Source organism: Panthera leo, chromosome D2, assembly GCF_018350215.1.
Source record: "Panthera leo isolate Ple1 chromosome D2, P.leo_Ple1_pat1.1, whole genome shotgun sequence".
NCBI classification, from domain to species: domain Eukaryota; kingdom Metazoa; phylum Chordata; class Mammalia; order Carnivora; family Felidae; genus Panthera; species Panthera leo.
Genome location: NC_056689.1, coordinates 59,049,567 through 59,076,543, shown reverse-complemented (window position 1 = coordinate 59,076,543; position 26,977 = coordinate 59,049,567). Strand labels below are relative to the sequence as shown.

Sequence of the window (26,977 nt, the reverse complement as noted above, 5' to 3'; positions counted from 1 at the left end):
CCCCCCCCCCCACCCCGGGCGTCTGGGATGAATGCGGTCGGCAGAGTGGCAATGGCGGCAGCTGGGGAGTGAAACGGGTGGAGTGAGCAGGAACCTCTGTGTGACAGTGAACACGGGGACCTTCGAGGAGTCCGATCTTGCTCATCCGAGTCACAGGGCAGCCCCAAGTTCTTGGCAGAGGCCCAGAGGCCTGGACCCCCGGGGGGCGGGGGACGGGCGGCTCTGGGGCCCTCAGTGGACCTGAGGCTCCCGCCCCCCCCCCCCCCTTCGGCAAGGCTCCCCGCAGATCCGGGACGCCGAGGGCCCTAGATTTCGGTGGCGGTGATCTCCTCCAGGCAGATGCAGGGAGCCGGCTCGGCCAGGCCCAGGTCGGCGAGCTCCCGAGCCTCCAGCTCCAGGCTGAGCTGCTGCAGCTCCTGCTCCAGCTGCCGGTTGCGCCGGTACATCTGGATGTAGTTGTGCTGCAGCTGCTTCTGGTAGCGGATCACCTGCTCCTTCTCCGCCTGCCAGGCCAGCCGCTCGCCCTCGAAGCTGTCCCGCTGCTCCTCGCCCCGCCGCCGCTCCCGCTGCAGCTCTGCCCGCAGCCTCTCCACCTGGGCCCGCAGGCTGCCCCCGACCCCGGCCGCTGCCCGCTGCACCTTGGCCTCATCGCTCTCCGCCAGGAGGAAGGGGTCGGCGGTGGCAGGTGGCGCGGGGGGTTCCCGGAGTCCGGCGGCCTCGGTGTCCAACTGGCCGGCTTTCTCTCGCAGCCGCTCGGCCTCCTGGCGGTGCCGCTGCAGCTCCTGGGAACAGGCCTCCAGCTCCAGCTCCCGAGCCCGGGCCGCCTCCTGCAGGCCCCGCGCCCGGCCCTCACTGACCCGTAGTGCGGCTCGGGCTTCTCGCAGCGCCACCCGCAGCGCCACCAGCTCGCTGCCCTTCTGCACCAGCTCCGCCTGAGACTCCTTCAGTTGCTGCTTCAGCAGGGAGATCTCGCCTGACTTCTGGCACACCTGTTGTGGGGGGAGGAATGGAGAAGGATGGTGAGAAGAGTTCTCCCGGGGGGTCAGGCCCTGAGATCACGCAGGGTATGTGGGGAGAGGCTCTCTGATCGTGACACCCGTAACACAGATGGGGACACTGAGGCAAGCTTAGTGATATGTCCAGAGTCACACAGCTGGTAAGTGGCTGAAGGGAAATAACGGATCCAGATCTTTCTCCTTCAGAGCAGGTGTCTTTAAACCATCGTGAAGCACCACCGAGCCCTGGGGACAGGCTGGTGGCAGGCCGTGCAGGAGTGGGTGCGGTTGAGGGCAGTGCCCACATTTCCACAGGCAGGCACCGCGGTGTCTTGGTTAACAGCACAGACACTAGAGCCAGATGGCCTGAGTTCAAATCTCAGCCCTGCCACGGACTAGCTGCAATTCTGGGCTCCAGCCTTTCTGGGCCTCAGTTTCCTCAAACGGGGATGTTAACAACACCCAGCTGGCAGGGCTGTTAGGAGGATTAGAATATCCCCCCCATATGACATAGAACGGTGCCCGGGGCACAGCAGCACTACGTTCTTATTCTTAACTGGTCGGGAGGCAGCGGGTGGGAACACCACTGGCTGTGTGAGCGCTAAACCCGACTGCTGAGGAGCCCCACAAGGGTGGCACAGGGAGACCCCCACCCAGAAAGGAAGGCCAGAGGGGGAGCTTCATCTCACAGAGGGGAGGGTGGGGGGGGGTCCTCTAGCAGTAGCAGGCCAGAGGGGGTGGGTATGGCTGGACTCCTTTTCCCAGCAGGCCCCGCTCCCTGCCCCTCCTGGTCTGGCCCACCTCCCACTTGGTCTCCTCGAGCCTCGGCCCGAGCTCCCGCTGCTCCCGCTCGAAGGTGGCGCAGCGCCGCTCCAGCTGCTCTCGTTCCTGCAGCAGCTGTGCAAAGTCGTCCTGCAGCTGCCGCTTCTCCTGCTGCAGCTGGAATACCTGCAGCTGCAGCAGCTGTTGGGCCCGCTGTGCCCGCTGTGCCTGGGCCGCACCGTCCTCCCGCAGGGCCTCGCGCTCCCGCGGCCAGTGCCGCTGCCGGTCCTCGTAAGCCTGGGGACGACAAGGCGGCCCTGGGTCCTGGCGGCTCCCCCCGCCCGGACCCCGAGCCCCGCCTGCCCACAACTCCCCGGTCACCGACTGCTCTGGCGGCCCAGTGGCTGGGCTCAGGGATGGCAGGCTCTGCTGCACCGGGATAATGATCGCGACAATAATCACAACCACTTTTAGGACGCTAGAAACAATATCCATAATAGCAAGCGCTTCCGTAGAAGTTTCTAGGTGCCAGGCGTTATTCTAAGCACTTTACAGCCTTTGCCTTACTTCATCCTCATGATAAATATCTCCATTTATAGATGAGGAAACCGAGGCTCAGTACCATTAAGTATCTTGCTCAAGTCTGAAAGACAGCAGACGGTGGTGCTGGCTTCGATTCCTTACCACTCTGCAGGTTACGCCGGACAGCTGGGCTGGGGACCGCCCCCCCCACCCAGCACAAACAGAAATGCTCCTCGGACTCCCCAGCACCTCTGGATGTCCTGCCATGCCACCCCCATTATCGCTGCTGACCACACCTGACACATGGTCACCTCACTCTCGTCCAGACTGTCCCGCAGCTGCTGCAGCTCTGCCTCACGGTCTCGGAGCTTTCCTTCCAGGACACAGTGCAGCAGGGCCTCATCCGAAGGGGGTGGCGGGGGTGGGGGCGGGGGCGGAGAGCGCTCCCCACAGGAGCCGCTGTCAGGGGAGGCCCGGGCACCGCTGCCCAAGAGCCCCCCAGCCACACGGCCTCCCAGGGAGCCTGTGCTCTTGCTGGAGGAAGACCGACCACTGTCCGAGTGGGAGGGCCCAGTAGGGGCCCCTCGGGCTGGACCCGGCAGTGCCCCCCGCCCGGGGCCGTGGGAGGGCAGGTGCCCGCCTGGGGAGCTGTTGGCTGGCTCTGCACCCCCGGTGCTGTAGGTGGGCAGGCTGGACAGTGAATTTCGGCCGGAGTCAGACAGTGTCCCCGATGGGCAGCCACTGGCCCAGCCACTCAGTGCCAGGGGTTTGTCAGCAGCCGAGGAGGAGGAGGAAGAGGAGGACGAGGCAGGGCCCCCAAACAGCTGGGTTAGGCTGCCCTGGCTCCCAGACAGTCCGGCGGCCCGAGGACCCAGGAAGCTAGGTAGGGATGGTGCCCCTCGAGGTTTGGGCAGCACTGGCTTGAAGGCTGTTGGGCGGATCAGGATTTTCTCCATGTTCTGAAATGAGGTGCCATGGGACACTGGGGATCAGCTGCCCAATCTTTCAAAGCCCTTATCATACTCCCTGCCCTCCCATCTGGGGTCCCGATCCCCACATGTTAATAATAAATGCTACCACCGGCTGAGGGCCTCCCGATGTCCTCTACATCAAGCAATTTAAAAGGTTCATCTCTTATCATTACAACAGCCATACAAGTAAAATATCATCAGTATCCCCATATTACAGATGAGGAAACGGAGGCTCAGCAAAGTCAAAGACCTCGTTCAACGTCAGACATGTAGTTGTTGTGCAGTAACAGTAATTTGAGCAGCTGACATTTATTGAGTACGTTATGTGACAGGTACTAGGCTAAACCCTTACGTACATTATTTGACTGAATGCTCACAACGATCACATGAGAGCTAACCTATTACCTCTATTTTACAGATGCAGAAACTTTGGCTCAGAAAGGTTAAGTGATTTTCCTAAGGTCATGCAGCTAGAAAGAGGCAGAGCTGGGATTAGAACCCAGGTCTGGTGAATCGGGAGCCCACATTCTTTCCTCTGAATCGACCCTCAAATTCCGGCTTCTTCAGGGGCTCCTGATTCCACCCAGGCCCCAAAGGAAGGGCTGGTCCTCACCTTCTCCAGCTTTCCAGAGACAGGGATGAGCTTGGGTGGGGGGCCGCGGAGATGGGCATTGCGTGCCCGCTGCTCTCGGGCATCCTCAAGGTCACTGCTCGGGCTGGGGGGTGACTCTGTCCGGAAGTCCTCGTTGATGTAGGTGAAGCTGGTACCAGGGACGGCCTTCCTAGGGGGCACAGCTGGACACAGTGGCTCCTGTGCCTCATAGCCACCCCGTAGCAGGCCATCCTGCTGGCGGAAGAAGGTGGGCCCAGAGGGTCCGTGGTGGCGGGGAGGAGCTGGCCCCCCAGGGCAGGGCCGGCCTGAGATGAGGCTGCTCACGCTGCCCATGGCTGGAGGTTGTGGGGCAGTGGTGGCCTCAGGAGTGGGCTCCAGTGGCACTGGCAGAGTCTGCACAATGGCCATGGCGACAGGGGCTCAGGCCTGGCCAAGGGCCTCCAGGGGAACCTGTGAGCAGGGCAGGGGTGTAAGAGTCCCTTCACCTTGAGGTCCCTCACTATCTGAGTCCCTGAGTCCCTCTCCTGACCCCGCGTCCCAAGACAAACAGCCCCCTGACTGCCCACAACTTCCCCCTCCAAGCACTAGCACGAACCTGACTTCTTCCTGGGACCCAGACCACTGCCCAGCTCTGGTCTGAACAGGGCTAAGGACTGACTCTACAAGCAAAGATGATGATGGGATGTGAGGCCTGGTGGTTACGCAGGGCCCAACAGCAGAGGCCCAGGCCCCAGCCTAAACCTGCATCCCTCATGGAGGCTAGGACTCAAGTTTAGGAGGGAGCTCTCTGCCAGCTCCCAGCACATGTTGCTGGTCCCCTAGGACAGGTGTCCTCATTAGAGAGCAGTTTGGGCACAGGCAACCTCAGGGACAGAGTCAGCAGCCACTCAGATGGCATTTAGGAAATAAAGAGCCAAGGCCAGGCAGTGCCCAGCCTCCCCCAGCTGGGCCTCAGTTTCTCCCAGACAGAGAGGCAGCAAGGATGGAGCTGGCCAAACAAGAAACCCAGAGCTTTTAGAGAGCCCACAGGTGCCCTCTGGGGTCTCCCGCCTTCCAGACGTGGATACAGGCTCATGCGTGTTTCCATGACAATTCCCGGCCTCACCATACCCAATCAATCAGGCCTAAAGGAGCCTACACAGGCATGCCACCAACCTCTAAGAAACCATGCAGCTTTAGACATTCCCCAGAGTAACCCAGAGGGGATGAGGGTAGAAGCCCCACCATCACCTTTGGCAGCTGCTCTAAGATCTCATTTCCCTGGAACCCAGGGAAGAGGGCTCCACCTTCCCAGGCTCTGCTCCTTCCTGGAAGCGGACAGCAAGTCTCCGCCCGGAACTCCCTCCCCAGTCCTGAGGCCGAAGACCAGGACTCAGGCATCTGCTGAAATCATCATGCAGAGCGGGGGCCAAGAAGCGGACAGAATCAAGTCGGAACAGGAGTGTGCGTTTGTACTCATCGGTGTGTGTCGGGCTGCGCACAGGCGCATGGAAATGAACTTACTTCGCGTGTATGTGAAAATGTGTGAAAACGCGAGTGCATCTGAGTGTATGTATGTTTGACTAGAGGTATGAGTACATTCGTATATTTGTATGTGTGAGTTCATATGTGCACGAGTATGTGCGTGCCTCCGGATCACTCTCAGGAAATACGTAAAAGTGGTAACTGCATATGTAGTAAGTAAATTTGTGCTGTATGAACGTGACTGAGAGAAGAGAACATCTTTGGATAGATGTCCATTCACATGTTTACGTGGAAACTGCATACGAACAGGGAAGTGAGTGTGCACAAGCGGGTGCAGAGCAGTGTGTGCACAGAGCATGTGTGAGAGTGGGTGGGAGCCTGGGTGGCGAGCAGGGCCACCTAGGTGAGCAGGAGCCTGGTTTCTGTCACTCATTCGAGTGTGGGGAAAGGACAGACACATTATCTGACTCCTTTGCCGGGTCCGTTCCCCTTCTTTCTTGCTTGTATCGCACGAGGCTCCCCCTCCACTCCCCACTCAAGTCAGGAGACCATGAGAACCGGGAAGGTATCCAGACTGAGCCTGGAAGCGGGAGTGGGGGGGGTGGGGGTGCGCTGAGCCCATCGGCAAGTGCCAGCCCCAAGCCAGGCAGCCGGGGCACCGCCTCTCCTGCCCTCTCCCCCACCACTCCAGGGCATAGAGAAAGCTGTGGGGTTAGGGGCTTCTTAGGGGGCAGTGGAGGCTGGCACCTCTGTCTGCATTTGCCCACTTCAGTGAGCACTGAGAAAGTGAGAAGTAAGGGGAGGAGACAGGCGGACTCAGAGAAAGACAGGGGCCCAAACGACCAGAGACAAAGACTCAACAGAGACCCCAGGGTCAGGGAGACAGGCTGAACCAGTGAGCCCAGGGACCTGAACCCCACAGAGCCAGGGGCCCCTAAACCCAGAAGAGACATGAAAGCTGGGCCCCGAGAGTCAGACGCCCAAGGAGCCAGAGCCAGGCCTCTGGAAAGCCAGGCCCAGCCAGCCGGGCTCCAAGAGCGGGAGCCCGAGAGAGGAGGGGCAAGTGGAGGCTCCATTTTGAGAAACGCGTTGTGTCTGTGGGAAAGGGAACCCCTGGCTCTCCCAGCACTCCTTGAGTAATCACTCTGGCCCAGCGCACGCACACCCCCTTCGTGGGCCGGGGGCAGCCGGGTGCTGGCTTCGGCCAGGGCCCCGGGCAGGTCTGGCTAAGCCCAACTCCCGCAGACCTGTTCTGGGGGCTGAAGAGTTGGGGAAAGTCTCCCCCCACCAAACTCCAAGGACTAGTCAAGCGGGATCGAGTCTGGGATCACGAGTTCGCATTCCGCGATAGGAAGCCGGGAGCCCCCAACCCACCCTCCAGGGCCCCCCGACACCCCCCCCCCCCTCCCCGCCTCTATTAAGTGCGGGCGGCTGGGGGACGCCTCCTCCCCACCCGCCCACCGCCGCGCACAAGTTGGGGGCGCCCCCGGGTCGCCTCCCAGCCCGGCCCCCCCTCCCCCTCACCTCCGCCGCGCCGCTCCATGCTCAGCCCCGGGCCGCCCCCAGCGCTCCACAGGCGCGCCGCCCGGCTCCAGCCCGCGCTCGGCCACTCGGAGCCGCCCGGCCCGGCCCGGCCCCGCCTCCGCGGCGCCCCTAGCCCGGCCGGCCCCCGTCCGGCCCGAGTGGGCGGCGCAGCGCGGGGGAGGGGTCGGAGGGGCGTCCCCGCCCCGGGCGCGGACACGCGCAGGCACCCCGCGTCACGCGAGGCCGACCAGGCGCACGCGGGGGCTGCGCCGGGGGACCCAGGATCCCCGTCCCCCCGCGCCCCCACTCCGAGAGCCGGTCGGCTCAGGACTCGGCCGCGGCCGCGGGTCACCCTCTACCCCTACCCGGGCCCCGGGGCCAGCGGCAGCTGGTCATTGTTCGAGCACAAAGGGCCGGGCGCCAAGGCGGCCGCCCTTCCCCCTCCGCTTCTTCGGTCGAAGCCTCCCCCGCAAGACACACTCTCCGGCTTCGGAGTCCAGAGCGAGACGCCGAGGGTCGGCTGCCCCTCCCCCGCCCCAGCCCCTGCTACCGGGACCCTGCGCCCCAGGATGAGTCGGGGGCCGAGGCTCGCGCCGGGCCTGCCCCCCACCCCCAGCGGTTGGTGGAGGAATATTTGGACTTGCGGAGGCGGCGCCACCTGGCGGCGCATTCGGTGAATACACTCAGTCACCCCCCGCCCTCCACCTTGGGGGCCTCTACACGACTCCCCGGCCCTGTACCCTCTCCTGCGCGAGCCCAGGCCTGTCTCAGGCGCGGCTCTCTGCTCCCCAACCTTCCCTCAGAATCATTTAAGAAGGAGGTCATTGCTGGGAGAGGAGGCGCAGCCCCTGGTCCCCCAACAATCACTGGGGTGAGCCGGTCCAAACCTACACCAGCCTCACAGCTGACAACATTCCTCTGCCTTCTCAGGGTCGCAGATAGTCTCACCTTCTGGCAAACACCACAGTCTTCGTAACACCCACACGACCTTTCCCACATGCAGTCCCACGCAGCCACAATCACACAGTCTCATCCATCACGTGGTTCCACGCTCCTTTCCATAATCTTTCAGGCCACCGCACACACAGACATACTCCCTGTCACAAACCTTGTTGTGCACAGTCTTTCACAACAACTCAAAGTCCTTACTACCGACTCACGATCTTAAATAGGCTTCCTCTCCTAAGCATCTTTCACACATTGGTGGTCTCATTCACAGTCAGACAACTTTCATAAACAGTGAGTTTCACAAACATTCTACCACACAGACTTTCCCCGAAGGGTCTCTGTGCCCCAGTCAGGTCAGCTGATGCCCACACCCCTGGGCAAGAACAGCTTCCCACCCCCTACTTGCAACCCCACCCCCAAGGCCAAGGCCTGCCAGAGCTCCTCTGCCCCAGGAAGGAGCATCCCCCCCTTCCAGGCCACAGCCCTGGCCAGCTCTCAGCTCTATTTTTAGCTCTATGGAAAGGGTTGTTTTTCTTTCTTTTTCCCTGGAAAGGGAGACATAACCCAACTACCCTCAGGCTCATCCCAGACCCTGAGCCTTACAAGAACAGACTGAGCCCCCCCTCCCCAATAGAGACCCCCTCCCCTGGCCTTGCCCTGATCCCAGCCTCTTGGGGCACCAGGAGCCTCCTCCCCTTTCTGGCAGCCAGCCCAGAAGCTCAGGCAGCAGCTGGGCTCAGCATGTGTGTAGGGGTGGAGGGTGGGGCGGTGAGGGAGGCAGAAGGCCGCTGCCCACTCCCTCATTCCCTGGGGGAGGGGGCTCATCCTCCCTTCTAGGGGAGGGAGATAGGCCCACTCTTGTATTTAGGGACATTTACCCTCATGCATTCTCCGGGAAAGGGCTCCCACCTTCGCAGGAGTGGGCTTTCTGCTCCTACATTGGGGGGAAGAGCTCCCAGTTGTGCAAGGAGGGGAGTGGTAGGAAGGGGACCCACTGGGGCTCAGGCAGCTGCTCCCCGGACTGGAGGTATGGGGCAGGGGCTGCTGTACACTGCCATCAAAAATAACTCCCTTCTTCGATACCTTCAGGGATGAGGGCACCACGAACATGTTCGGGTGAAGGAAGGAGAGGAGCCCAGGTCACCCCACCCAGTGCAAGTCTCCAGTCCTGCGCTACCCGGACTCCAGGGGGCGTTCTGTTCCCACTTCTGTGGGAAGGTTTAACACTTCTCTGGAAGGAGAATGGAATACTGCTCGGCTGGAGACCTTGCAGACTCGCCCAGGACTGGGGAGGGAGGTCCTCGCCCTGATGCGCGGGTGGGGGAGCACAGCCCACTTGTCTGCGAAGCGATCACGTGCTCGGCGCCTGTTTACGTCTTAGTCTTCACCTGTGGGCGGCCAGGAAGCAGGAACCTCGGGAGGTGTCCCACCCGGCCCGCCCCCGTCGGCGGTCACAGGGCAGCCCTTTATCTCCAACCCCCGTCAAGTGCGCGACAGCAGAGCGCTCTGTCCGCTGGGGGTCCGTGCGGGCCAGTGGCGCTGCTCCAGGGACTGCAGGGGTAATCTATGGGGCGCGTCCTTTCCTGAATGCACGTGTGTTCGTGTGTCCCAAGTGCGTGGGTCTGTGTGCGCGCGTGTGTGTGCCCGCTGGTGTGAGTTTGTGTCGGTTCCCTGTTCAGACTCCTCGCCTGCGCCCCGCCCCCGTCCCCCAGAGTGGGGACCCCTTTCTCACTCCAGTCCCCGGCTTCCCCAGATCGGGAAAGTTCGCTCCGGAGCCGGGATGTGTGGAAGGCTGGAGTTCCGATACCTCCGTGTCCCCACCACTCACCCAGCGCCACCTGCGCCGCCGCTCCAGCTCCCGCCCAGCTCCTGCTCCAGCGCGGGCACCTCCTCGCCGCAGATCCGCCGGCTCCCAGCCAGCTCCGGGCTCCGGACTCCGGGCGCCCGCCTGGCCGGGCCTGGTGGAGCGGGGCGGGGCGGGGCGGCTGAGGCCGCGCCCCCGGCCCAGGAGGGGAGTGGTCTGCCCAGCACCCCCTCAACAGCCGACCCGGTATCCAGCCCAGCAGTAGCTCAACGGTGGCCTGAGGCTGCTCCGCTGGCCTCCGACTTCACAGCCTTCTGAATTTGGCTTTCGACCTGGGAAAGGGGCGAGCAGCACGTGACCGAGAGCTAAACTACCTGGGTGCCCTAACCAAGTTGGCGATAGGGCTTTACTGCCACCTGCCCGGCCCTGTGGGGAGCCAAACCGAGTCCACTCTCAGCTCCTTCCCTAGGCACCGGGAAAACCCCTAGGAAGCAGACAAAGAAGGCTCAGGTTTCACCAAAACAGACCCCGCCCCACTCTCGGGTCAGAGCTGCCCTCGCACAACTACCTTCCTCCTCCCCTGGAGTAGGTGTCTGCCCAGGTGAGTGTGCTTGCCAGTTCTGGCCCCCCACAGAGCAGGGGCCAGGCTTCCCTTAGACTCATAAAGTTCCACCCACAGGCACAAACAGGAAGTTGCCTTGTACTGCAGGGAGGCACCTAGGGCTCCCTCCCTCCATGGCACCCGAGGCGGCCTGTGGGAAGGCACAGACTGCGAGGTCTCTAGGTATCTGGGCCACACTCGCAGCCTGAATACTTGGGCAGCGGGAGTGCAGTGAATTTAGTCCCTTCTCAAACCCATCTGCAGTAACGAAGCTGCTGGAGGACTGAAGCTGCCCCCCTCACAGACAAATGTGACCCGGAATCTGAGAGCTGCGGATCCAGCTGGACCCTGCTTGGCCAGGCCCTTCCTGAATGCTCAAGGAGATTCTTAATATCCAATTGGACATAGGCAGAACCAGGGTAATTTGACTTAATCTGCTCTGGTTGGGTACAGGGACAGTGGCTCCCAGGGATTCCCCCACTGCTTTCTAGGCTCCTGGGACTCTTGAACATACTTTGGGCTAATCTTGATGTGAGGAGTTTAAGACAGGGGTGCAATGGAATGTGTTTGTGTAGGGGGAGGGCTGGGGGAGCATTAACTTCCCCTGCCCCCCATCATTATTCTCCTTTGTGCCGGGCAGGGAGTCTGCTAGGAGGGTGGGCCAAGACAAACAGGCAAGTGTGTGTCTGTCCCTCTATCCCCAATTCACAGGGACCTCCGGGATTTCCTGAGAACTCACCAGGAGTTCCCAGTAGATCAGAATGTGGGATGTAGAACCCACATCCTCAGAGGTAGGACTGACCTGGTGGTGTGCATCTGGAAGGCATGGCTGACGTTGTTATAGACCCTGGATGAGGCCTAGACCAGCCAGCGGCTGGGAATGATTACTGCGGGATTAGGAGGCCTGGCTCCAGCCAGTCTGGGAGACCCCCAAGAAGGGAGGCCCTGGAGGAACTACCCCCTCCCTCCCCCACAGGTTCTTCCCCAGAGAACAGCTTTGTTCCAGGGTCTATTTCAGGAGTCAGCTGTAGCCATAGTTCTCACAACCAACAGACCAGAGAGCCCAGAGCCTTCCAGAGGGCCCCAGAAGCCCGCTTAGGTGGACTGGGGGAACCTGATAAGGCAGCCCTGCCTGGAGGGAGCAGGAAACCTCCGCCTACCCTTACAAAAGGCTTCTTCTCAGCTCCCTCAGGACACCTGGCATTCTGACCACTCTTGCATGCAAATCTAAAGGGAAAATAGGGCTTAAGGGTATCAGAGGAAGTGAGATGGAAAAGTGCCATCATTTAGAACTATTTTTCACAAGTCTCTTACAGGACAATCCCCTTCAGTACTTGTTAAAGACGAGAAATCCTGTAACTTTTCTCAAACCTCTAGAATCAGAAACATCTGTGTGTGTGTGTTGGGGGGGAGGGGAGTAGGCCCTAGGTTCTTCATTTTTAAAGAATCCTAGGAGTTCTGACACATACTGACATAAGACAAACACTGAGTGTACAAGGATGAGGAAAATGGATGGGGAGTCCGATAAGAAGGCAGCATGCGGAACCCGCACTCAGGTCAGTGAGTGGCTCGTATCACTGAGGGACAGCTGGTCAGGCAGGGCCTAGACATGTGGCCCACTGACCCACACCTGTGCCAGGGATCACATGGAGATCTTCAGGGAAGATAAGGATAAAGAGACACCATTCTGTCATCCCTAAGCCAAGAAGAGGTATAAGGGGTTGTGTGGGTGAAGGCCCTTTAATGCCCGTTTCCTTGGGAGTGCACAGCTAAGACTCCCTACTGAAAGCAAGAGGAAAATCCAGTTCTAGACTGGGGAGACACCTGGTGGACAAATAAGAAAAAACACAGAAACCAAGGCAATGGAAAAACTGTTTTCAGTAAAACTAGAAAAGGCTCTACAAAAAGTCATGACTGTCCACCCCAGTGGTCTGAGGTGACAATATGGAATCTGTGTCCATGTGGCAGGCACTCTGGGCTCTGCTTCCTTCCATGGCTCTCTGGCCAGCTTCCACCTTTGGGGCCCTGATACTACAGGGTCAAGCACCTAGGATCCAATCAGTGGTAGGGAGTGCCACCTCATGGCAGGGTCCAGAATGGGCCAGAGAGGAGTCTGGTACCCACCATGTCACTCTTTGGCTTCACAAGCCTAGGTTTGAGTTGGGCAAGAAGTCCTCTATTCCCTTCTACGTTCAGGGGGCCTGAACCCACTGCTTTGAACTCAGTTTGCTCATTCCCACCTCAGGGCCTCTGTATCTCATTTCCGCTCTGCTTGGATCCCTCTTTCTCCAGATGTTCACACGGCTCAATCCTAGTCCTTTAAGCCCCATCTCCGATGTCCTCTGCTTAGAGATATCTGTTCCGACCCTAATCTACACTAGGCTGTACGTATTGCCCTGTTTTCTTTTCTTCATGGTGTATCTCACTGTCTAAAAATACGGTTTGTGTTTGTTCATTATTTCTCTTGTCTTGCTTATCAGAATGCAGGTTCTAGGGAGGCAGGGAGCTCATCTGTCTTGTCAGCGCTGTATTCCCAGGACCTAGAACGAAGCCTGGCACACAGGAAGTTCTCAAGTCTCTCACTATGGAACTCTGCCCTAGGTTAGGCCCTCCGTGGAGGACCCCTAGCTTAGGCCCACAGGACAGAGGTAGTCTTGGCAGAGGGCTAAAAAAGTCTATGCCCCTGCCTGTCCGGCCAGGCTCATTTCAGTGTCCGGCTCTGAACGGCCTTCACCTGGAGGGCCTGGAGGGGTCTGGCTGGCAGGGCTGGTGGGCCTGATCCAAGCAAGTCTCAGAGTTCTGGGGCACAGCCCCCTTTTTGCCAGAAGAGGGCTTTTTGGTCGCTAGCCCATTGTCATCCTTGACCTTCTTGAGCCGAGCCTTGCTCTTTGGTGGTATGGAGAAGGTAAGAGAGCTCTTGTTGAATTCAAGTGGGAAGACACCTACGTCTCCATCAAAGCGGTTCTTGGACACCTGCAGATACCGTTTCCCTGGACCAGTTACCAATTTCCTGTCCTGTAGGATCAGAACGTTGTCCGCTTCCTGGCTTGCCTGGGGGATGGGGGCAAAAGGAGGAAGGAGCAGTGAGAAGACATATGAGAAGTAAAAAGGAAGGTTGAGGGTCCAGGGAAGAATGGCAAAGCCATGGACTACTGACCACAACCTGGGGCCACCTGAATCCTTCAGTTCCTTGACTACTCACTGCTGCCCTAGATTCTGTACACGCCATTCCCTCTGATTGTAACTTTTCCACAGCCCACCACCCCACTCAACCCCTGCTTCTTATCACTCAGGTCTCTATCAGAATGTCACACTTTAGGGCACCTGGGTGGCTCAGTCGGTTAAGCGTCCGACTTCGGCTCAGGTCATGATCTCGCAGCCCGTGAGTTCGAGCCCCGCGCCGGGCTCTGTGCTGACCGCTCAGAGCCTGGAGCCTGTTTCAGATTCTGTGTCTCCCTCTCTCTGACCCTCCCCTGTTCATGCTCTGTCTCTCCCTGTCTCAAAAATAAATAAAACGTTAAAAAAATAAAAAATAAAAAAAAAGAACGTCACACTTTATCAGAGACCATTCTTGATCCCCATAAACAAAGAATGAACCATCATCTTCCCGCTTCTGTGTTACTCTCTTCCCTAGCTCCATGTCTGTTCCATTGTGGCACAGTTTGTGCTCCCCACCCTGTATGCCCTGTGCCCAGCCGGCCTGCCATGTAACAGGCACTCAGTGTACCCCTGGAAGCTCCAGGACTGGGCTGGTCCCGCTGCCCAGGAGGCCCTCCCATTTATTCGATTATTTAGCACTTACTGTCTGCCAAAACTCAACCTAACCTTTGTTGACACCTCCTCTCCCCAAATAGGTGAAGAAGTCTCCCCAGATGTCCCAGGCTGACTCAGATGTTTCGCGGCTCCCCCAATGCCTGTGTTGCCTACTGTAGCTCTTATACTGAGTTATAATCACGGTCTTGCTATTTTCCCCACTGGATGATGTGAGCTCTTAGAGGACAAGGAGGGCAAAGGACCAACTATCATCAGCCTTTATATTCCCAGCACACGTATTCCTCATGTCATGGCCCGAAGGCAGTGACAGCTGTCTCCTGCCTCTTCTAAGTGGACAGTCAAGATGATTTAAGGCTGAGTGAGGGCCATCCCTGGTCACACCTGCCCCCTCTACCCTCCTAAGCTTGGGCTCCTCTAAAAGCCACTCACTTTGGCTGAGCCAAAAATGGACGCTGTCTGCAGTTCCTTATCGTCATCCTCCTTCCGGGGGTGAATGACCAGTGTCACGTGGCAGCTATTGTCTGTTGCAAACTTTCGAAAGGCCCCGACGATGTAGTCTTGAGCTGCAATCCTGCCCCCACCCCAACAAAGTGAAGAGGTTATCGGACACAGACAGAAGCACAAGAGCGTACACACACTCTTGATTCATTCGCATCTCCCCAGGCCACAGACCCACACTACTTCACTCTACCCAAGAACTCACACTTAGGCTCCTCTCCATACGTCCCACTGCCACAACCCACACGTCTGTGAAGGCAGAAATACACACAGGGTGGTGTGTACCGGCACACAGGTCAGACATCAAGAACACAGCGTGTGCCTAAGGGCCGGCTGCCTACGAAGACACGCGTGTTCAAGTGCGTTCCAGTTACACAAGAGGGTGTCACCTGTCTGTGGACAGCGGCTCGTGCCCCATCATGAACTGCAGATTGTCGATGACCACATGACAAATGTCATACACGTATACTGCATGTTGCATTGTGTCTATCACAGTCCTGGGAAGAAGAAGAAGCAAGGAATTCAAGAGTCAGTTACAAGCAGTCTCTAGACCATCCCAGCAGAGAAGCCAGCATTCCTGAAAATTCTGTTGGGGATCTGTTCTCCTGCAGTCCCATTCTCTGAAAACCCTCGGCCCTGGAATCTCACCTGATGCTCTGCTGCCCATGGAAAGTCATGAAATAGAGAGGCAGGTCCTCAAAGCGGTCGGCCCACTCATCGTATTTGTCCAGTTGCTCTTCTAGCCGCCCCACAGCGAACTGTGTCAGCATGACCCGGGCGAGTCTCACGTTGCTGATCTCAAAGCTACCCCATAGCGTGTTTACCCCCTGGGTACACAAATCCAGGGCATACTCACTGATGAATGTGGTCTTCCCACTGCCTGTTGGCCCTGCAGGGGGTTGAATACAGACCTGGGTAAGGGAGGAAAGTTCTACCCTTAAAATTAAGACCCGGAGCAAGGGTTTCAAAGTTGGGAGAAGTCTCCTCTTTAACATTTGCCATGGCCCAAACCCACATGCGTTTCACCACCTGATCCTCTGCCTCTTACCCCAAGAAGTGATTTCCCAAGGCTCACCTGTGAAGACTGTCAGCTCGCCCTTCCGATGTCCCTTCAAAAGACGATTGAGGTCTGGGAAGCGGTTCCAGCGGATGCCAGCTGCCTGCTCCACATTTGACAATTCTCCTAGCACCTCCTCCCGAAGCTGCCGGAAAGACACGATCGACTTGTGCCAGGCGGGCAGGGCGGTACGCAGAATACGAGAAAGACTTAAGCCTCGGTTCAGGGCCTCCAGGGGCCGGGGCTGCCGGTCTCCAGGCCGCACCAAGGAGCATCGCTTGGGATTCAGTTTTCGGGCAAACAACTTGGCAGCTTCCCAGGACCGAAGGTCATCTCCTAGCCAGAGCACAATACGTCGAAACTGTTCGAGGTAAGGGAGCAAGGCAGGGGGTAAGCAGGCTGTTCCTCGGGGTAGGGCAAGGGTGGGCAGCCCTGTGGATTGGTTCAAGGCCAGGCTGTCCAGCTCACGACTCGTCAGTACCACCTCAACATCTCGACGACTGATCAGTGGTAATCCAAACAGATTACGGTAGACCCCAGGCCGGGGAATGGTGGTTTCCTTGTAGTGCACTCCATCTCCCTGGCCTTCAGCGCCTAGTAGCTTCAAGCCTCGTAATCCCAGACCTCCAGGGGAGAGCCAAGGGAAGACAAGGCTGCGAGCCGGCCGCAAATACCGCACATTGAAACGCCTGAGCGTGTCATCTGTCACTCTGGTAAGGCCAAACATCACACGAGCCAGCTGGGCCTCCTCCGGCTCAGGCAGCTCCCAGAGAGGTACAGCTCGGTCCCAGATCCTCCGGACCTCCTCACTGTCCTCCACTTCTGGGGCCTCACTGAGCAGGACTCCCTCTCTGGCCCCATCTCCTCGTCCCTCCACACTGGCCTGGAAGTCTTCCCAGCTCCCCTCTGCTAGACTGGTCATGCAGAGAAAGCGGCCTGTGGTCTTGTCAATGAAGAGGCTGAAGGAAGCAGTAGCACCATTCTGGTCCTTGAGCGGCAAGGCCTTTACAAAGGGGCTGGGTGCCCGCAGGCAGCTGTGGCCATCTTGGAAGGGGATCCCCCGTGCCCGCAAATATTGGCGGATTTCAGTTGCAGTTACAGGCAACACTGGCACCTCCAAGGCTGGGAGAGCCTCCTTCCTGTACCGTCTTCGGGGAGGGCCTGGGGCCAGGCTTCTGGGCAGGCCCCTGCGACCCATCCACTCCCCACGCAGCGGCAGCAGGATACGGAAGGGGTACCCACCTCGAAGGAGTATCCACATTCCTAGTCAAACCGAGGAAGTCACTACTTGAAATGCCTTCCGTGCCTTGTTCGGGGGGGCGGGGGCTTCGCTAGGTCAGACCCCAGGGATCCTCGGCGCAGCACTCTACAGAGCCCACTGGAGGTGGTTTCTTTCTTCCAACTTCTCCCTCATAAACATCTCTCTGAATCCTCTTCAGCCCCTGCGCATTGCTACTTCACATCTATGGCCATCTACAGGACCCTTTCACGTCCGTGGGCTTCTGTCTGGCTCTCTGTCTCCATGGCCCTGTGCAGCCACCTCACCTCTACGACCCTCCACACTGCCCCTCACCGCTGTGCCTTGCCTAGATCATCTCTTTACCACTTCCGCCCCTCCAGGGGATCTCCTGGTCGTCCTCATCTCTACCGCCGCCTGAGCCCTTCCTGGCCTCAAGGCGCTAGCCCCCAACTCGAGGCTCTCCTCGCCGCTCCTTCCTTCAAAGAGGACTCACCACAAGTAGAGCGCCACCCGGCGGCTCCCGCCAGACCCCGCGCTCACCTCGCCCCCGCGCCCGGGTCCTCCCTCGACTCTACTGCCAAGAGCTGTGCCGCTTGCGACCGTGGCCGCGCATCACCACCTTCCTCTCGCCCCTCTCGACCGCAACGTGGGTCACTGTCCCACGCCCCGGGCCATGACCGCGGAAGCAAAACTCCCCGGCCGCGTGTGTTCCCGGAACCGGAAGTCCCGGCGTTCGTCCTGCCCCCGTCCCGCGAGGTTGGGTTGGGCTAGGCTGCCTGGGCGCTGTAGCCATGACGGCGCGCGGGACCCCGAGCCGCTTTCTGGCCAGTGTCCTCCACAACGGTCTGGGTCGCTACGTGCAGCAGCTGCAGCGTCTCAGCTTTAGCCTCAGTCGCGATGCGCCCTCGTCCCGCGGCGCCAGGTGAGCCGGGCGCAGGGCGCGGGGCGCTCTCGGGGCAGAGTCGCCCAGGGTCGGGGGTCGCCGTGCTTACTCTTCTGGGCTTCCTCAGGGAGTTCGTGGAAAGGGAGGTGGCAGACTTCGCCCGACGGAACCCGGGGGTCGTAATATACGTGAACTCGCGGCCGTGCTGTGTGCCCAGAGTAGTGGCCGAGTACCGTGAGTGGGGCCGGACGAGGGCTGCAGGGCGGCATCTGGGGGGTGCTCCGCCGGCTCGCCTTCCTCTCGTCTTACCCTGATCCATCCGCTTCCTCTCCCCCCACCCCCTCCCTTCGGCCAGTTAACGGGGCTGTGCGCGAGGAGAGCATCCACTGCAAGTCAGTGGCGGAGATTGCGACGCTGGTGCAGAAACTGGCGGACCAGTCGGGCTTGGAAGTGATCCGCATCCGTAAGCCCTTCCACACGGACAGCCCTAGCATCCAGGGCCAGTGGCATCCCTTCACCAACAAACCGACAACGTTGGGCGGGCTGCGCCCGCGAGAAGTCCAGGATGCCGCCCCAGCCCAGGTGCAAGTGCCATGAAGAGTTACCCCAACAACTCCAATCCCAGGCTTTGGACTCTTGCCCCAGTGGAGGTGGTTCTTCCTCTCTGGTTCAGGGGATTCCAAGCCCACGCCGGCAGATGGAGCCCACCAAAAGGGAAGTTGACGCCAAAGCTTTTGCTTGGGATAAAGAAGAGCTGCTTGTCTTCGTTGCATAGGAGGAGGGGCAGTGACTTTGTTAAGTCTCCTAATTATCGCCCGGTTGACATCCTTGAAATCTGATTCTTCAAGGATTTTATAGGCTTTTATTTCTCTGTAATCCAGACTGATAATAGTGATCTCAAATCCAGGTGTGGGGTTTCAAGACTGGCTTCTGAGGAATCTCTGATGTCCCAGTTCTTTCTTTCTTTCTTTCTTTCTTTTTTTTAACATTTATTCATTTTTGAGAGAGAGACTGTGTGTGTGTGTGTGTGTGTGTGTGTGTGTGTGTGTGTGTGTCTGAGAGAGAGAGAGCGGGGGAGGGGCAGAGAGAGAGGGAGACACAGAATCCGAGGCAGGCTTCAGGCTCTAAGCTGTCAACACAGAGCCCAATGTGGGGCTCAAACCCACAAACTGAGATCATGACCTGAGCCAAAGTGAATGCTTAATTGGCTGAGCCACGCAGGTGCCCCTCCCATCCATGTCCTATTTCTGCAACCATTGAACTAGAGAGAGCTAGCACCTTAGATTCTGCTGTGAACCTGGCATTAGGACAGCCACTTTACATCCGTGTAAATGTTTAGATTAGAAAACTGAGGTTAATAAACTTGCCCAAAGTTACACTTGAGATCTTCAAAATATGTGTATATTTTAAGTCTAACCCCATTTTTCATTATCCTAAAACCAGAAGGGGAACATACAACCCTTCAGGATGGTTAGTGTTAGAGGCCATGTGATTATCCAGTCCTAACCCTTGGAGACTGATTCTTAGGCCAGGTCCCTGGTAACAAGCTTGCCCTGGTCCTAACTACTAACTACTCCCCAAGAAGACAGGCCCCTCTGCAGAAATGAATTCATGTTGTCCCTCGTTGGGGGGAGGGACGGGACTGAAAAGCTTCTTGGGGATGAGCAAGAGAGCTGATAAACAGAGAGCATCTTCTAGGCTTAGCCAAAACAAGGGGGAGGAATAGTGAGGAAAAGAGCTAGGAGGTAAAAACCTAGACACCCTTGTATGAATTCTTGGAGTGTTGTAATTTTGTTTGTCATGCCCATACCACCATGATCAGTGAGTAGTGAGAACGTTATAAAGGCCTTTGTATCCACCCAGGGCAGTCAGATGGAACCTGAGGATCCCAGTTTCCTCTGCAAATGGTTTTATGGGGAGCAGAGCCAACCCTGCAGCACCATTTCCGTAGAATCAGAAGCCTGCCCCCTGGTGACCAGGGGAAGGCCAGTCTAGACCAAGCAGACCACACATGGCTGTGGGGAAAGAGGGTATTTATTAACCAACAGGAGGGGGAGGAGCTGAGCCCAGGCTCCCCACTCTGTCACATGCCTGTTCTGCCCACCTTGGTGGTGAGTGGGGGCATTCCTAAAGAAGTGTAGCCGTTCTCACAATAAATACATTCATTGTGGGGTGGAGGTGGGAGAAGTTGGGTGAAGGGCAGTAAAAACCCGTGGGATTCCACGTTCTCAGCTACAAAAATAACAGTCATCCTCACCCAAAGGGAATGGGGGAGCTCAGTCAGGATTTGATTGTCCCATATGGGCCTGGAGACTTCAGAGGCCCCTGGACCCTGAAAGTGCCCCGGTGAGGTAGGACAGGGATGGGAGCCAAGCATCCAAACTCCCAGCCTCTGCCCTTTGCATAGTTCCAAGAACGGGCTTCATGTGCCAGGTGAGACATCAGATCTCCTCCCCCTGCTGTGGTCTGGGGGTAGCAAATGCTTGGTCCCCAAAAGGGAGGCTGGCTCATTGCAGTGTTGGTCACCCGTCCTAGGGAAATGTCTGAGAGGACAGCTGAATGGGAGAGGGCTCTCCCTCTGAAATGTCCATGGACCAAACCCAACAGATACAGGTCCGAGGCAGCAAAGGGAGGCTCAGAAATGCAAGTGGAAATGTAAGCATGTGTGTGTGAAGGGACATGCCTGGGGCTCTGTCTGTCACTCTTGAGAGTGACCAAGGGGGTGAGGAGGTTGACCAAAGAGGGCTGCACGTTAAGGAAGAAGAGGGGAATGACACAGTCCTACCTCCCCAGACTGGCCTGTTCCCGAGCTTTTGCCAAAGAGGTCACCACATGGGGCTGGGACTAGGGGAGAAACCTAGATAGGATGGGATATGGCCATTGGAAGGGTACCCAGAGTCCAGGAGAGATGAAACACAATGTTCCAGGAGATGGGGGTGGGGGCCCTGCAGCCCAGCTGATAGACATTCATCCGTGTGCACACGTGAATGCATGCAGGGCTCAGGTGGCTCTGGTGGCTGGCAGAGGTCTTGTCTGGTTTCGGGACCATCCAGCACATAGGGCCACGCAGAGGGTGGTGACCTTGAGGTCATCTGGACCTGCAGAGCCCTGCCTGGGAGAAAGAGGAAGGATTTGAACAGACAAATGGGGCAGGAAGTTGGCATCCTCTCCTCCCAAGTGCTTGGGGTAAGGGAATAGGAACTGGGGCTGGGTCTACGGAATTCCACGTCCTGGGGGAGTACCCACCTCTGAGGAGCACCGGTGGGCCTGGGCTGCTCACAGATGGGTCTGTGGAGACTGAGGAGGGGACTTTGGCTGGGCCTGACTCTGCCAGCCCTACAGGGACATCACAAAGTTGGGAGAAGGGCCTGGAGTTGGGGGGAGGGAGGTGAAGGTAGAGTGGCTGTGTTGGGGAAGCAGCAGCCCAGCCTGGGGCAGACAGGCTGGCTTGGAAGAGCATTTGTCCTAGGAGGCTGGGCTCAGACAGAGCTCTCGTCCAGGTGCTCTACAAGCTGTGTGTGTTTCCTCTTCTCCAGGATGCGGCTGAGCTCCTCAGCAAACGAGCAGGGCCCTGCTGGCACTCCGTTGTTGCTCTGCCTCAGGAGCACGTAGCTGTTGCCGTTCATCCTGCGCAGCCGGCTGGGTAGTGCCACCAGCCCGTTGGTCAGCTCGGCCGGTGGCGGTGGGGGCGGCGGAGGCGGTGGGGCTGGGGCTCCCTCCCCAGGGATGATCTGGAGGCAGCCACCTTCCAGGCCCCCAGCCCCTTCCCCATCATCACCCTCGTCTTCCTCTCCAGGACATTGGCCTGAAACTGTCTGCAGCTGCACAGCAGAGCCCCCTGCCCGGCCAGCCCGACCCAGAGAGTATTTCCTTCGACGCCCTCGTCTGCCTCCCTGAAGACAGGCCACATAGAGGAGGGAGGAAGCCAGGATGAGGCAGAGGCCGCCAAGCGCAGCGATGGCTAGCACATACAGTAGCCTCACGTCAGGTGCCAGCTGTGCCCCGGGCATGGCAGGGGCTTGTGGAGCTGGGGCAGGAGTGGCTGGCCGGACTGTGAGGCTGTAGGAGGCCAGCAGGGTGCGGAGGCCATTCTCCTCAGCATAGCAGCCATAGTTGCCACTGTGCTCAGGCTGTATGTTTGTCACCAGCAGCCCATCCACGCCCACGCGGTAGCCATGCTGTCCGTCATTCAGGCCCATGCTCCCATTGAGCAGCCACAAGGCCCGGGCCAGGTTGGATGGCTGGTCACAGGGCAGGAGAACATCGTCACCTCGGAGGACAGAGCGGGTTCTCAGTGGTGGTGGTGGCCCTGGAGGTGGGGAGGGGGGGGCGGTGAGAGGAGTGGTCAGTGTTGTCTATCTGAGGGAGGGCGTTGGAGATGGCAGGCCAGGTGGTTCACTGTTACGTCCCTGGCACCAAGCGCAAATCTGGAATCACGGTGACAACTGAATGAGGTCTCCTGCGTTTGTGTTCCCATTTAAGGTTTGCATTGTCCCGTCTCAGTGGTTTCAGTGCCTGCTATCTGCCAATGATTTGTAAGCTCAATCTCTAGCACAGAGTTCTCCCCTGATCGACAGACTTGAACATCTTCCACACACAGGGCATCTCCACGGGAGGTCTCTTGAACATGGCACAGGAACTAAGGCCAAAGCCTCCGTCCCAAACTACACCATGTCTTTTCCTTGAATTGTCACAATGAATGGCACCAGTAGCTACTCAGCTGCTTAAGTCAGAAACCGGGGAGTCCCCTTGCCTCTCTCTCTCCTTCACCTTCGTGTCTAATTCTCACCAGGATTCTGCTTCCAGAATCCATCTCAGCCCTGTTCACTTCTCTCCTTCCCCAGCTGCTGGCCCACTCTGGCCCCCATGTGATTTATTCTCCATGCAGGAGTGGGGTAACCTTTTAAAAACACCACACTGATTGTGCCACTTCCCTGCCTCAACATGGTCCCTGCCCACTTCTGCAGCCTCTTGGCAAACACCCCAAGCTCATCGGCCTGCTGTCCCCTCTGCTTGGATGTCACCCCCCTCTCCGTGCCCTCTGCTGGTTGGCCAGGGGGAAAGAGCACAGAAGTAATGAAAAGCACAAACTCCAGTCAGACTGTTCGGGGTCAGGTTTGAATTCTGACCCCACTACTTAATAGCTTATTAACTTTGGGCAGTTTACTTACTCTCCCTGTACCTCAGAGAGATTGCCCCTCATAGGGATGGGGATCGTGGCACCTCTCTCCTAGCAATGCTGTGAGCATAAGAGAAATCGTGTGTGTACGTGTTCGGTCAGCGCCTGGCACAGAGTAAGTACTCAGTACATGTTAGTATGACTATTAACTTCTGCTCCTCCTTTAGGTATCAGCTCAGTCATCTGATCTTCCTCAGGGGAGTATTCATTGTCCTTCAAATCCTTGTTATAGTTGTAAGTATTCCTTTTGTAGCAAAAACCAATGGAAAGAATTACTTGGGTGATCATTTAATTGCCCCCCCTCCCGCCCCTGCCAGCACACACTTGGCTATAAGCTCAGGTGTGACAAAAAGAACTTTTATGTCATGAGCCTTTCTCCTCATTTATAATCCTTTAGGGCAACAGATGTCTGTGGAGCACTTACTCTGTGCCACACTGTGCTGGAACATCCTCGCTGAAAGCACACAGACACAACCATTCAGATACGTACACGCACAGGCAAATGACAGTAAATGTAGAGGACAGGCTGTGCAGCCGGGCCTACACACGTCCATGCCTGTCACTTACCTGTGTCCTTGTTGCCTTCACAGCCTCGGTTTCCTCTCTCTATGTCCTGTATCAGTGCTGTCCTAAACTCACGAACAGGGGAACTGAGCTTTAGTCTCCCCAGTGGAAGTCAATGATGCTGTTGCCAACAACCGCCCCCCACTCCCCCTCCAGCTAGCAGGCCCGCCTCCTCCCCTCAGGCCCTGATCCCCTGTTCACACGGGACCCTCACACCCCTACCACCTCTTACCTGCTACCCTGGGACCTGTTGGTTATGATGCAGGCATGGGTGCTGGGGTCCCAGCCACAGTAGGGGTCCCGGGCCAGGATGCAGTCATAGCAGGAGCGGTAGCGGGAGCAGCTAGACAGTGGTAGCTGGATGACACCACTAGGGGCCCCCACGTAAAGGCTGTGCTGGGAGCCGGAGAGGAAAGCTGGTTGGCAACACCCCCAACTCCCACCTACAGACACACACGGCCACTGCCCAGCCACCCACTCCCTCCCCCTATTCTGGCAAGTAGTGGGTCAGAGGCTACCTGCATTGGAGAGATGACCAGATTTTCCACAGACTGGGGCTCCTTGAACACTTGTGTCTCTTCGATAATGTGCATCCCAGAACCCAGCACCACGGCCTTGTGGATCCAGCCATCAGCTGGTATGGAAAGGGCAGAGGGTCAGAACCCAGAAATGGAATTTGTTTTCAGCCCCCTGCAATAGCCTAATGGGAGTAGCTTGGGAGCCAGGACGTCAGGGACAAGGATTCAGCCGGTAACAGTTACTCAGGACTGGGAACAGTTCCCTGGCTGGGAACTCTGGGCTTGCCATGGCAGGAATTGTTGGGTCCAGAAACATTAGTGATCAGGGTCAAATATCACTGTGGTTGGTGACAGGAATCCGCAGGTACCAAGAGCCAGTGGTCATTGGGGGTCAGTAGTGAGTGTTCATTGAAGAATCAACATCATTGGTCACCAGGGTTTTGTGATCAAAAGTCATTCAGGGGATGAGCGGTCAACGAGGATCAAGGACCCAGGTCAGCAGTTACCAAAGGGCCCAGGCCAGGGGTCAAAAGTACCTGTGCCCAGAAAGAGCAGGTCATAGGTGGGTCCGGCAGGCGTGGTGACAGGCGTCCCTGTGAGGTGTGTATAGCGCACACTGCGCTTGAGCAGCAGGGGCCGTCCTCGTGTGGGTACCACGGGCCGAGCCATCAGTGGGTGCAACTTCACAAAGTCCAAGACGAGGGATGGCAAATCCTGGGATGAGTTGTAGCCGCGAGTGCGCAATGAATCTGTGATGCACTGGGGTGGGGGGCAGAGGCAGTGAACCTCAGGAATCTACTGCTTGCGTGCCCTCCCCCCCCCCCCCCCAAGTCTAGGCCCTCCTGCCCCTCCCGGGGGTTCTGTCTACTCAGCACTGACCCCAGGCCTGGGCACTCACTGAGCCGGGCCGGGGCTCCGGCACCCCACCCTCATAGCGGCCCCAGCGCCGGGCACCATCCTGGTATTCCATGTAGGGACCTGCGAAGACAGCCTGCACCTCGGCCAGGTCGTAGCGGCAGATGGCTGAGGCCTCTAGGGTCTTCCTAGGAAGGGACATAGGGGAGGGGCCTGAGCCACACTGGGTGGAGCCTGCCCCCTTGCCACCTGCCCCAGCCTGGAGCTCACTGTTAACCCTGGCCAACCCCAGCTCTCGGCCTCAGGGCCTCTCCTAAGGGTCAGGAGGCCACTGTGGCCTCTGGCTCCAGGCGAGCTGGATGTGCCTGGAATTCTCTCTCTGCAGCCAGCCTCCCCACAAGGGATCCTATTTCTCCTCATTGACCTCTGCTCCAGGCCTCAGGCTGTCCCCAGTTCCTTGTGTCCCCACTGTCCCTGCACTGACCACTGTGTGGTCAGCGTGAAGGCCGCATAGAAGTGTGTGCGTGCTGAGGTGTCAGTGTCCAGGCTGCAGACACCACGTAGCATCTCATACTGTGGAATGTGGCAGACTAGACGCGCCTTTAAGAAGGAGGTCCACTTCTTCTGCAAGATCTTCTTTCCTCCTAGGTCTCCCTGGGGAGGTAGGGCACAGGGTCAGCGTCAGAGGTTCCGCTTGTACACTCTTGGGCCAAACTTGGTGCTACTCACCTTGCACACACGGGCCACACGGGCCACACGGTGGCTGTTGCGGCTCTGAGTGAAGCTGCTGGGGCCCTCGTCAGTGGCCCGCTCCGTGAAGAAGTAGTAAACCTTGTCGTCATCGCCCACTGTACTGGCCTCGCTCTCCCGTACCAGGACGGAGAACACAAACTCAGCATCTGCAGGTTGGGCAGTTCAAGTGGCCCCTGAGACAGGATGGGGATCCCCTCCACTACCCCTCACTCAACCACACTCAGGAATAGACAGGCTCACCTGGGAATTTGGGGATGGGATGTCAACTGCCCAAGGGAGTAAAGATGAATAGTCCCCTGCCCCCCAACATCCCGTGCCTCATCCTCCTAACCATTGAGCCAGTGCATTGGAGCCTCCTCAGTCCTCAAGGAGTGCGGGTGGCGGCTTCGGCGGATGTCAGGGATGCTCCGGAATTCATACCGTGTGGCTGTGTAGAGGCCTCCATCTGGAGCACAGGCATGCCACGCATGACAGACACGTCACATACAGTAAGGCACATAACACATATCAGTGGCAAGTCCTAGCAACGAGGTCCGTGTCCCCCAAAGAGCACGCTGATGGACAAGGGGCCAGGGTGGGGAGGAGCGCATGCTCACCGATGATGAGGCCTGTGAAGCCACGGGCTGGGTCATAAGGACACTTCTCCTTCCCCTCCTCAAAGCTTGTTGGCAAGGTGAAGGCCTCAGCATCCTGGAGGATTACGAGGCCAGAAGTCAGTGGTCTCGAGGACAGGTAGGGGTCATGGCCCAAGCTCAGACTGGTCCAGGGCCAGGGAGCAGCAATAAGGGCTGGGCTGGGGCAGGCCTACTCACAATGGCTGCACAGAGAGGCTGGAAGGCGTGAGTCCCGCATGCATAGAAGTGGGTGGCATTGAGTCGCTGAAGGAATCGCACATGGTTGAAGCACTCCGTCTGGGGGGGAGGTGGGGGAGGGCTGTGAGCCCCCAGCCTGCTTAGAGGCCTTTTCCGTTAATCCAGCGTTGTAGTTCGGCTCTTGCCCCCACCCACCCGACACAGTTCTGAGTTCCCAGTGGGCCTGCTCACTGCCCGGAACACAGACTACTCCCTGGAACCCACTGTCCTTGGGCTTCCCAGCGGCACTGACCCCTCTTCAGTCTTCTATCTCACTGTCAGGATTACCTGACACATTTTGCCAGCTTCTGCATTGCCTGCAGCCCTCCACACCCCCAGTTCGGGGGCCCCCAGGGCTCCCACCACCCTGAGATACTTCTCTCACATCTCCTTCTCAGCAGTGTCCCCTACTCCTGGAGCTCCCACACCCCCTGTGGGGTGACACTACCAAATGTATCCCCAGGCTCTGCCCTCTCTCCACCCAATAGCTAGCTCATTCCCTCCTCCCTAACCTGCATCTTCCCTCCTAAACCTGTTCATCCAGTCTTTCCCACCTCACTTCATCCATCCATCCTATTAGTCGATTCCAGGAGTCATCCTT

At 58.2% G+C, this 26,977-nt stretch overlaps 4 protein-coding genes across 9 annotated transcripts; 2 read left to right on the top strand and 2 right to left on the bottom strand.

Annotated features, from left to right (window-relative positions):
* Window positions 1–8: 8 nt before the first annotated feature.
* LZTS2 (leucine zipper tumor suppressor 2) lies at window positions 9–9,706 on the bottom strand. 6 transcript variants are annotated; one of them, XM_042908796.1, is made up of 6 exons: window positions 6,852–6,955; window positions 3,864–4,313; window positions 2,576–3,238; window positions 1,797–2,054; window positions 858–989; window positions 9–782 (listed from the first exon to the last, which is right to left on the bottom strand). In XM_042908796.1, exons 2-6 carry the CDS (start codon window positions 4,269–4,271, stop codon window positions 306–308), a joined length of 1,938 nt encoding a protein of 645 aa, XP_042764730.1. In that variant the 5' UTR covers window positions 4,272–4,313; window positions 6,852–6,955; the 3' UTR covers window positions 9–305. The 6 variants fall into 6 exon arrangements, with proteins under 6 accessions (XP_042764730.1, XP_042764726.1, XP_042764728.1 ...); XM_042908792.1 differs by lacking the exon at window positions 6,852–6,955 and adding an exon at window positions 9,628–9,706 and having other exon boundaries at window positions 9–989; XM_042908794.1 differs by lacking the exon at window positions 6,852–6,955 and adding an exon at window positions 7,800–8,160 and having other exon boundaries at window positions 9–989.
* LOC122201830 (collagen alpha-1(I) chain-like) lies at window positions 5,878–12,112 on the top strand. The gene is made up of 3 exons (XM_042907802.1): window positions 5,878–5,892; window positions 6,985–7,524; window positions 9,553–12,112. The coding sequence occupies exons 1-3, from the start codon at window positions 5,878–5,880 to the stop codon at window positions 9,919–9,921; spliced, it is 924 nt and encodes a 307-aa protein (XP_042763736.1). The 3' UTR covers window positions 9,922–12,112.
* TWNK (twinkle mtDNA helicase) lies at window positions 12,066–17,627 on the bottom strand. The gene is made up of 6 exons (XM_042908790.1): window positions 17,314–17,627; window positions 15,552–16,796; window positions 15,125–15,365; window positions 14,866–14,973; window positions 14,408–14,549; window positions 12,066–13,255 (listed from the first exon to the last, which is right to left on the bottom strand). Exons 2-6 carry the CDS (start codon window positions 16,792–16,794, stop codon window positions 12,935–12,937), a joined length of 2,055 nt encoding a protein of 684 aa, XP_042764724.1. The 5' UTR covers window positions 16,795–16,796; window positions 17,314–17,627; the 3' UTR covers window positions 12,066–12,934.
* MRPL43 (mitochondrial ribosomal protein L43) lies at window positions 17,522–25,717 on the top strand. Its single transcript, XM_042908797.1, is given in 6 exon segments — window positions 17,522–17,695; window positions 17,784–17,890; window positions 18,012–18,238; window positions 21,193–21,319; window positions 21,453–21,515; window positions 25,509–25,717. Coding segments are annotated over 6 exon segments (849 nt in total). The 5' UTR covers window positions 17,522–17,564; the 3' UTR covers window positions 25,703–25,717.
* The last annotated feature ends 1,260 nt before the right edge of the window (window positions 25,718–26,977 follow it).